Genomic DNA, 10,671 nt, shown 5'->3' with positions numbered 1-10,671 from the left:
GAACATATGGTCCCAGAAAGCCTGATATTGGACTCTCTTAGGGATTTTATTTAAAAATGCTGTTAATTTGGCCTCATCCTAGATTTACGACCAGATTCCTGGGAGTGGTCTAACTTTGTTTCAAACTGTAGTTTCAGAGCCGTATTTCTGAACAATATGCTTTGGCTGAGTCATCACAGATCCCAACCTTAGGTTTCCTTTTCCTCCTCAAAAGGGAATCTTGATGATTTTAAATCAGTTTCACTTTGCAGTTTCCACTTCCCTTTCACAAGGGCAATTGCTCAGACACAGGGAGAAAGCAGCAGCTGACGATTTTAAAGGTTTCACTTTCTAGATCCTACCAGCTGACGCATTCCTCTCACCTCCCCTTTATATCACTCACTTCAGCATTTACTAGAGGCAGACCAGGAATATTTCTGAAGAACAAATCAGCCTGGACGCAGCTTTTCAGAACAGCTGAGAAACAGACTGCAATCATGAGGTAAGTGAAATAAGAATGTATAACCACTCGTGCTCATGAGTGCAGATTGCAAAGCTGAGCTTCCCCCGGTGCAGTCAAGTTCCTGAGTTGGCCTGTTGCTTACAGTCTAAACGTGTATGCATCAATTTGGGCATTTTTAAATTGCTGTGGCTCTTTCTGGCATGCACACTCAAGCTCCCTAAGCTTCTAGAACTGCTCACTGGGTGAAGTTCGGATCTTAGACGGGAAGGAGGTTTGGTGGGAGTGGTTAGATCCACCCAGTCACCAAGTTTGCTCATTCAAAGCTGGACCTAAAGGAATTACTCTTTATGAGCTTTGTTGTTGTCGTCGTCGTTTTTTATTTGAAGGGACTAAGTTGGAGACTTTTTTCCTTGTAATTTAAAAAGGAAGCATTTATTTTTATCAGATATTATTAAAGATGGAATCAGTACTGCAAACCCAACTCATGTTGAGGGGAATTTTGCCCTGAAACATTTGATCACTTTAAGGTGAAAAGTGGAAGAAAAGATGGGCATTCTTACAGATGGACATTTTTCCATTTCTTATATGAAAATGAAACCCAAAGCTTACAGTTTATTGTGATTGCTGTGGTGAGAGCTGGTGAGCAGCAGAAAAAACATACTGACCTACAGATCTAATCTCTTATGATAGAAAGAAGACCAGTCGTTGCCTGGGGACAGTGTAGGGGTGGGGATTGACTAGGAAGGTGTACAAGGGAATCATCAAGGTGATAGAAATAGTCCACAGGGAGACGGTGGTGTGGTTACATGGGTATTTACATTTTTCAAAGCTCATCAAACTTTACACTTTAAATGGATGCATTTTATTGTGTATAATCTCAAAGAAACTTTGCTTTTAAAAATGAACATTGACCTGTTAGAGTTCTGCCATTGGACAGATCCTCAGGAAAGAAAAGAATGCCTTCCCCACCAAATACCCATGGGGAGGGATTGCAGAACTAATACCTGGGGAGGGAGGATCTAACTGACCACTGTGGGAGGGAAAAAAAAGGAGGACTGGCTCCCTAACCCTCAGCCCCAAAGCATTCCCACTTACTCTGCAGGGCATTTTTGGGTAAGTATTGGGAGAGGTAAAAAGAATTCACTGCCATGTGCCCCAGGTTACCATTTTCTATATAATGGGCTCCTGCTCATGAAGTGCTGGTGTGGCTGCGTGGGGTTGACCAGAAAGCCTTACCCAGAGCTTTGGCAGCCTGCCTGCCTGGGAGGCTTTGTAGTATTGGGTGTTCCCAGACCCGCTGAGCAGAGAAGACCTGAGTGGGGCTCTCTGGACTATGTACTGTAGTGAAGCCCACATCAAGGTGCCCCAATAACCAGGGGCTATAGAGACATGGCAGGTTGGGCTGCTCTTGCCCAGCAGTGCTAAAAATTCCCAAAGGGATAAAACACCTGGGGAAATCCCTGCTACCTGCAGGCTGACAGGTGTCCTTCTCTGCCGTATACACTGAGAAACTAAATTGCTCCCTCCACACACTCACAAACTCACTTGAAATTATAACACTAATATAGCCATGATCATAGTGGTAACAGTTGTCATGTGCTCAGTTGTTGATAGTGCACTGTTAGTGATTTTCATGCATTATTTCATATCATCCTCCCAACAGCCCAAGAAAGTAAGAATTATTATTTCTATTATTAGCTTTATTTTTTGATGAGCAAAATCAGGCTTGGAAGAGCAAGTTTACTTGTCCAAGAGGCCACATAGCAAGCCAATGTCAAAGGGGTTCATTTACCCAGGTACCTAACTAGAGTGCTGAGCACCTCCTGCCTCTGTGCACCAAGTCCATAAGAGTGAAGTATCTTAGGGCTTTTAATTATGCTCACGTTGGAGAGAGGGGGCAGGGACTGGAAGGACTAGACTCTCAGAGTCCCTATTAGAGCAAGGACCGCTCTTTGATGGCGACCCACCTCTTAGAGTGCCCTGAGTCACACCTTAGAAGAACGGAAGAGGCTGATCTCCCCGGGGTATAGTTTCCTTCAATTTAGATGGAGTTAAAAAGGAATTTCATTCCTGGCCAGGAAATGCAGGCTTTAGAGATGTGACTCAGGAAATATCCCAGAGCTGTTCAAAGAGATATCCAAAATCCTGGTGTCCTGCAGGTGTTTTCCCCCACTCTAGATCTTCTGACTCACTGTTTTTTAGAGTACATTATCTCCCACAAGAAAGTGGGAAAACCACTTTTCAAAACAGCTCGTGAACATGTTGGAGCAGATGTGACTCAGCCCAAATTGAACCTGTGAATCTGATGCCAGTAGTGAGGAGGTGGGGAGGAGCCACCCAGAGCCTTGTTCTCACATTCCAAATTGTGGAGTAGGGGTGGTATGTGTGTATGTGTGTGTGTGTGTGAATTGTGAGGATTGAGCTGCCCAGAACCCCCTTCCCAGGATCCCCCCAGCTTCAGTCACCCCACTTGACTGTCTACCATGAGCCCCTCCTCCTAACTCATCTTGCTATTTATTGGTATACTTTATTGCCCTAAAAAATGCTGCATAACAGACATCATTTGGGGCAGGGAGGGTCCCCAGGGCTCCCCTCCTTCACCTGGCAGGCCCCTGTGGGGTCAGGTGCTGAGGGGAGCCTGTCTGTACCCCAAACCATCACTTTTTCTGCCCATCCCCCTGGAGGGCCCCAGGTTGGGCACTGACCCACTTGCAAATACCTTGAGGGGAGGGATGGGATTTTGGCTATTTTGTTTGGAACTGGAGAGGGATCATGTCCTACTTTATGTCCTCCCCAGAAAGGAGGACGATGCCCAGGATCACACTCCTGTACTGACCACTGCTGCTGATAGTCATCCACTTGAGTTCATTTCCCCCAAGAGCTGGATTAGATTCAGGTCAGAACTGCACAGCAGCTCCTCACATGTCATAAAAAAGCAATTCAACGACCACTGAACTCTCCATCCCGAAGTGTGCAGTCCTAATGTACAATGATGAGAAACTCTTATTTTATTATCTTTTCATTAAAGCTTGATTGGAGATTTAAAAAAAAAAATACCTCATGAACAATGCTTCTCAAAGTGTGCTACAGAGGCTCCTGCAACAGAATTTCCAGGGCATTTGTAAAAGTGCAAATTCCTGAGCCCACCCCAGATCGACTGCATCAGAATCTCTGGGAGTAGGACCCTCTATTCTGTGCCCTTTTAAAATCTCTCAAGCTACAGTTTCAGAATCTGTCCAAAATAATAAGTCCAGCTGAGAGTGAGGTCAGCTCTCGCACATGCAGTTTCTCTCCACAGGAATCTTGACTGCATTGCATCAGTTTCACCTTCCTTTTCCTTTTCATAAAAGCACAGACCTGAGGTTTAGCTCTCTGGGTGGCAACCTCCTTTATATAGCCCTCTTCAGCATCTGCTTGTGAAAGACAAGCAGATTTTTGAAAATAAAATCAGCCTGGACTCCAGCTTTTCAGAACTGCAGAGAAATGGCCATCATGAGGTAAATATTCCCTGCTCCTCTAATAGGAAGTTGAGAAGTTCTCACAAATCTTGTTCTGGAATACAAATTCCTGAATCATGCTGATTCCGTGTTTGCTTATAGAGTAAACATGCTGGGAGCTGGGGAGGACAGGAGGTGTGAGAGAGCTAAGAGCGAGAGCATGCGCAGATCCTCTCAGGCAAAGTCTGGTCATGAAAGGCTGGAGCCAGGAGGAAAGTTGCTGGAGGCCCTGGTCCTGCTTTTGTTCCCTCTATTTGAAAGGACTAAATCAGAGGTTTGTGGGGTCTGTCCTAATTCTTCTGGTTTTTTGCTTACTTCTCAGCAAATGTGCTAATGATTAATTCAGCACTGCAAAATTCCAATTCATGATGAGATCACTTTTACCTGGAAATCAGTTCTTTCAGAATCAGGATATGTGTCTACCTGAAAAGTCTTCTTACTGACCTCATCTCCCATGTGAACTATGAATAGGAAATGAAGTGTGGCTGGGTCTCTCAAACTATTTTCTGCAGATACCATGTGTCAGAATCAACCCAAATGCTCTTTAGAATACAGATAACTGGGCTCTGCATGGAAATTGTGACATCTGAAATCCTGAGATCTAAAATAAGTTACAGAAGAAAAAATAAATATATTTAAGGAGGATCACAGGTACTTCATATGCACAGTAAAGTTTGAGAACTGCAGGTTTATAGAAAGTGATGCCCACCTCCAAATTCCTTCTTCCTTAAATACATAAAATACTTCCTGCATTGCATATGTATAAATGTGAGTAGAGAAGGCCAGGGGCTGGCGGGTGGGGGGGTGGGGGGGGCGTGTGGGAGTGGGAAGGATATTGGTTGACACAAAGCAAGACTTGCCTGTTTAAGCAGGGTTTTAAGGATGGGAAACCGGCCATTGGAAATCATTGCTAAAAAGTGAAGTCTTCCTGGAGCCTTGCTACTCACAGTGTGGTCCAAGAACCATTGTCACCTGGGAGTTGTCAGAAAGGTATCAGCTCAGCCCCCTCTTAGATCTACTGAATCCAGACCTGAATTTTAATAAGATCCCCAGGTGATTTTGTCCATGTGCATATTAAAAATTGAGAAACACTGGCCTGGGGAGTTCCTTAAATCAGATGTTTCCCTGGAAGCCTCCACTCTTACCATTTCAACAGGGCCTCTTTAAAATGTTCAAGTTTCTACACTAGTAGTTGTTATGGCTTTGACTAGGCCCTGGAAGGAGATGTGACATCTACCCTGTGGTCTGTAGGTAGTGCCAGAAGGCCATCACCATCCAGGTAGGTAAGCAGGAGAAGGGGAATGACCGTAAGTAGATGGACTGTGGGAATTTCCCAAGGATAGTAGTGCTGGCTTTATGTGGTTTGGACCAGGGCAGTGAAACTCATGGCTTCAGCCTGAGGACATGGGAATTCTCTTTCAGCACATGAGGGAATCTAGCTTCTCAAGGTCTTCTACAAGATACTGAATTTCCAGGTAGGGAGGGCATTCTGCTCCCCAGGTTTAACCAGAATCTAGACATTCACTTTATCCAGTTACTGTAGACATGATCCTACCTGCCAATCAAGCTTGCTTGCTCTCCCTTTAAATATCTGAGCTTAATCAAATATACTAACAAGAGTATATTTCAAAAACATAGATGAGATAAATTAGTAAGTAAGGAAACCTTGGTTAGTGGAGTATTCATTTTTAAAAAGGCAATAATATTTTAATGCAAACATCCTTAATTATGCCTGTGGATTTCATATTTCTTCTTATTCAGATCTCAGGACTTATTTCAAGGAAAGATCAGGTAACAAATAATATTATTTTCAAAAATTGGAGACCTTTGGGAAGAAGGCTTAAGAAAAATCAATTGACCTGAATCCCAATTTTTAACAGGTTTTATCATTGTGGAACCACATGCACACATCACTATCCTCCTGAATAAACTGTTCGGAATAACCTGAAATTTCTTAGCATGGCAAGTTCTAGCATTGGTAAAGTGGTGGTATGAACAGAATGTTCCCAAGAGTTCCATTCTCAGGGCTCTCCGGCAGGTTCAGGAATACTGAGTGAGCCTATACACTTGTCCCACACATTCTTCAGCAACTGATACCTCCTGAAGCTGATATATGATAGGGTTGGAATATGAGCCCTCTGGTTCATTGATATGTTACAGATGAAAGAAAGAAAGAAAAAAAGAGAAAGGGGGAGGGGGAAGGGAGGGGGAGGGAGAAGGAAGAGGGAGAGGAGAGAAAGGAAGGAAGGAAGAGAGGGAGGGAGGGGGAGAGATTGTTATCAAACCTGCAAGGTGGTGTCTGGTTTTGTTGAGGCAAAAACATCCAAGGGAACCTGTCATTCTGCACATCCACTGGGAAGCTGGTTGGATACTCTCTATCAATCCTTAAAGTGTTCAGCTATTATCTTTCGGGAACCTTACACACCTACATATCAATTCTGTGGATACCTTCTATTGATCTGAAACCACCCTTTCCTTTCTCTCTCAACTTCCTAATTTGGCCATCAGCAAAGTTAACTTATGTTCCAATGCCTTTATTATATTTTACTTGCAGAGCAGTTATAAACAGATTTGCTCTGGGATCTTTATAACTTACTCTCAACATTTATTTTTCAGTAATTGCTAATTTGAATATGGGCCTGCAGTGCTTCATACAGGGCAGCTGGCAGTCCCAGGACAAGCCAAATTGGAAGACTCTAGAATGGAAAGGGAACATATCGTTACTGTGGGACACTAACCAGGAGCCAAGAGAAGGAAAAAACTGCCAAAGAGGCACATACATAAAGAGGATATCTGGACATAGGAGGCAACTTTCTCTTGCATTCTCCCATTTCCTTGGGTTGATTCTGCTTTTTTTACTAAACATTTCACATGCAATGATATCATACAGAAATGGCTAAGATGAGCATTGCTGACAGAGAGACAGGAAATAGATCAGAGCCTTCCCAGCAGTAGTGTATGCACCAGTGCTAGTGTTTACTGGTCCATGGCAAATTGCAAATAAAGTTGGTCATCCTCATAGAGCCAAATATATTAAATTTAAATCTGATTTTCTTACGTATTCAGTGATGATAAAAAGCTTCCTTTCTCACTTTTTTTCCTGTCTTTTTAATAAAATGTTGACAAGAAAAGATGGTTGGTATCTTTTGGATGGATTTTCTCCCCATGTGTCATTGTATCGCCAAATAAGTTGGCAACTCTAGTTGCGTCATAATTTTTTTTTTTCTGAAATTGTAAGAGTCTATGAAATCCAAAAATATTTAAAAACACTGGGTTTTATGATTTCTGGAGGTTCCCTCCAATCTGTGGTACCAAGACTCTATTGGTGAGAAGAGGGGAGCAGAAACTCAGGCTCAGAAACTTATCCCAAGTCACAGGCAAATGAAGACATGAGAACACACTTTGAGAACTTACGTAACTTATTCAACTAAATAAGGTAAGTTATCTCCCTTGGTATCTTCCAACTACAAAATACAAATTTGTCTTTTTTGTTTGTTTCTTAAAACAAATTCATTCTCTCTGGGCATCCCGTCTGTGTGGTAGGGGAAACTGTTTCAATCAGACTTAAGCCAAGCCTTCAAGGGTCTATGTGTGACTGTAGGAAAGTAGAAAAGATGAAGGGGAAGAAGACGAAATCATATAGAATGTTGGCAAACATCTCTGTGTTTTCATTTCTATACATGGCTCCTTCTAACCAGACTGTGAACTCCTAGGGGGCAGAAAGGGACAGAAATACCTTTATTCTTTTTGGTATCCCTAACTTCTACCAAAGCAACAGGCCAGCACAGAGAGGGGGCCCATAAAAGGTCAATGGATGGCTAAACAAACCTTACCCAGAATGTAAGAGGACTGAGACATGACTCATTAGTTGCATAGGACTAGAGGGGTCCCAGTTCCTCTCACTGCAGCTACACTCCTCTTAACCATCTTACTCCATCTCCTGTGCATTTGCTTAAACAGTGTAATGGATGTACTTTGTGGGTTTGTGCACAGACCATAGCTATATAAAGGTGAATCTAGGAAGTAAAAGGAAAGTACCCCCTCTTCTGTTTAAGAAGACTTAGGGGCACAAGGCTTGGCAAGTGCACATCACAGTGACCATCTTTATTTTCTCCACAGTGAAATCACCAAGAATTCCCTGGAGAAAATCCTCCCGCAGCTGAAATGCCATTTCACGTGGAACTTATTCAAGGAAGAAAGTATCTCCTATGATCTAGAAGACAGAGTGTGTAACCAGATTGAGTTTTTAAACACTGAGTTCAAAGCTACAATGTACAACTTGTTGGCCTATGTAAAACACCTGAATGGTCAAAATGAGGCAGCCCTGGAATGCTTACGGCAAGCTGAGGACTTAATCCAACAAGAGCATGCTGCCCAAGCAGAAATCAGAAGTCTGGTCACCTGGGGAAACTATGCCTGGGTCTATTATCATATGGGCAGAGTCTCAAAAGCACAAGAGTATGTAGACAAGGTGAAACAAGTCTGCAAGAAGTTCTCAAATCCTTACAGTATTGAGTGTCCTGAGCTGGATGGTGAGGAAGGTTGGACGCGGTTAAAGTGTGGAGGAAAGCAAAATGAGAGGGCTAAGGTGTGTTTTGAGAAGGCTCTGGAAGAGAAACCCAACAACCCAGAATTATCCTCTGGATTGGCAATCGCAATGTACCGTCTAGATGACAAACCACAGAAGCAGTTTCCTGTCAATCCTCTGAAGCAAGCCATTGAGCTGAGTCCTGATAACCAGTATGTTAAAGTTCTCTTGGCCCTGAAACTACAGAAGATGAATGAAGAACCTGAAGGGGAACGGTTGGTTGAAGAGGCCCTGGAGAAAGCTCCTTCCCAAACAGATGTCCTTCGCAGTGCAGCCAAATTTTATAGGAAAAAGGGTGACATAGACAAAGCTATCGAACTGTTTCTAAGGGCGTCGGAATCCCTACCCAACAATGGCTACCTCTGTCATCAGATTGGGTGCTGCTATAGGGCAAAAATCAAACAAATACAGAATTCAGGAGAAGTTGCAGCTCATGAGAAGAGAGAGAAGGTTGAAGAACTAAGGGAATGTGCTGTTCACTATTTGAAGAAAGCTCTCGAGAAGGGAATAAATCTACCAAATGCATACTCTGACCTTGCTGGGCTCCTGGCACAAAAAGGTCAAAACAGAGAAGCAGAAGAATATTATCAGATGGCATTCAGTAAGGAGCTCACTGATGCTGAGAGACAACAACTCCATCAGCGCTATGGCAACTTTCAGGAGTATCACATGAAATCTGAAAACATCGCTGTCCAACATTATTTACAGGGTTTGCAGATAAGCATACAATCACCAGAAAGGGAAAGGATGAAACGCCAACTGCAGAGCATAGCTGAAAATCAGCTTTCACAAAATATACCAAATTCGTGGTATCTCCAAGGATTAATTCACAAGATGGATGGAGATCTGCTGCAAGCAGCTGAATGTTATGAGAAGGAACTGGGCCGCCTGCTAAGGAACACCCCTTCAGGCATAGGCAGCTTGTTCCTGCCAGAATCTGAGCTTGAAGAGGGCAGTGAGGAAATGGCCAGGGCACATGCGACTCCACTCCCAGAGAGCACAGAGAGGAAGTGGGATAGGGAAACGGAAAAGAAGAAAGTGACAGGAAGCCTGGAGAGGAGGCCATGAAGGGGAGATGGATGGGAAAGCAGGAGGCCCCAACCTGGGTTTGCTGAGCAGGATGGTCTTGCTTGTTGCTTCAAGGTACATTTGTAAATGGCTGTTTTCTCATATTCTGTCTCCCCCAACCACACACAGTTATCCAGTCATCAGTTCTTATAATGACCAGTAGAAACAGTGCTCCGGAACTACATGATGCTGATTAGTTCACTGTTTTGCCCTCAGTTCACCAGATAACCCCCATTTTTGCTCTTCATGCTAAAGGTCATAAATAGTGACTGCCTAAAAAAGAATCTTCAGTCTTACTCCTTTCATCCCATTTCTATCCAGCCTGGAAGACTCCTTATGCCTTGCCCTGGCTTTAGACATAGTAGTTATATGTTCTCTTGATAGTAATACTACAAAAAATATGTATTCTTGTTAGTAATGCTACAGTAAAATTAACAATTTCAACTCAGAATACAGGTAATTGTGTGGTTTGTGTGTATTATTAAGTAATATTAATTTGCAAAGTTTCTTCTGCTAGGGACAGTGGGTTCTTGCTACAGCCATACTATGCTATTCTCAACATATCCACTTTAGTTCCTTGGAACCAACATTCTCACCCAGGAGCCAGCCCATCTAGGACTGTGGGAACCATGACTCTCTCTCCAGCCCAGTGGCCTTAGCTGAGCCCAATGCCCAGTTAGCAGCAGCCACTGTTGACCAGAATTGTTGAGCACCCAGGAATACCTGGGCAAATGCCTCCCTGACAGAGTGTGAGGGGCACCAGTACGAGTCTAGCTGTAGAGACAAAGACCTTCACCAGGGTAAATGAAAACATTCAAGTGTTCCTCTCCCAGGCAGGGAAATCCACAAGTGTTACTTGCACTGTGCAACCAAGCTGTGCACAGAGAGCCCTGTTTTCCAAGCTCTTTTCAACCTCTACTCAACCCACTACAAGGCCTGCACTCATGCTTTTCTGATTGTTTGGGTGCTGAGGAAAAACGTTATATACCTCTAAGATATCAGGCCTCAGACAAGACAAAGAGACTGGCATTCTAGTTTCTGAGTGGAGAGTCAGAAATTTGACTCTCCTCATGCAG

General features: G+C 43.4%; 1 protein-coding gene across 2 annotated transcripts; it reads left to right on the top strand.

The window, feature by feature from the left end:
- Positions 1 to 273: 273 nt before the first annotated feature.
- On the top strand, positions 274 to 10,055 carry LOC119510232 (interferon-induced protein with tetratricopeptide repeats 3-like). 2 transcript variants are annotated; one of them, XM_037804443.1, is made up of 3 exons: positions 274 to 481; positions 7,231 to 7,375; positions 8,059 to 10,055. In XM_037804443.1, the coding sequence occupies exon 3, from the start codon at positions 8,210 to 8,212 to the stop codon at positions 9,593 to 9,595; it is 1,386 nt and encodes a 461-aa protein (XP_037660371.1). In that variant the 5' UTR covers positions 274 to 481; positions 7,231 to 7,375; positions 8,059 to 8,209; the 3' UTR covers positions 9,596 to 10,055. The 2 variants fall into 2 exon arrangements, with proteins under 2 accessions (XP_037660371.1, XP_037660370.1); XM_037804442.1 differs by lacking the exon at positions 7,231 to 7,375.
- The last annotated feature ends 616 nt before the right edge of the window (positions 10,056 to 10,671 follow it).

The sequence above is a fragment of the Choloepus didactylus genome, chromosome 15 (genome assembly GCF_015220235.1).
Source record: "Choloepus didactylus isolate mChoDid1 chromosome 15, mChoDid1.pri, whole genome shotgun sequence".
Lineage (NCBI taxonomy): Eukaryota > Metazoa > Chordata > Mammalia > Pilosa > Megalonychidae > Choloepus > Choloepus didactylus.
This window is presented reverse-complemented; position numbering and strand designations above follow the sequence as displayed.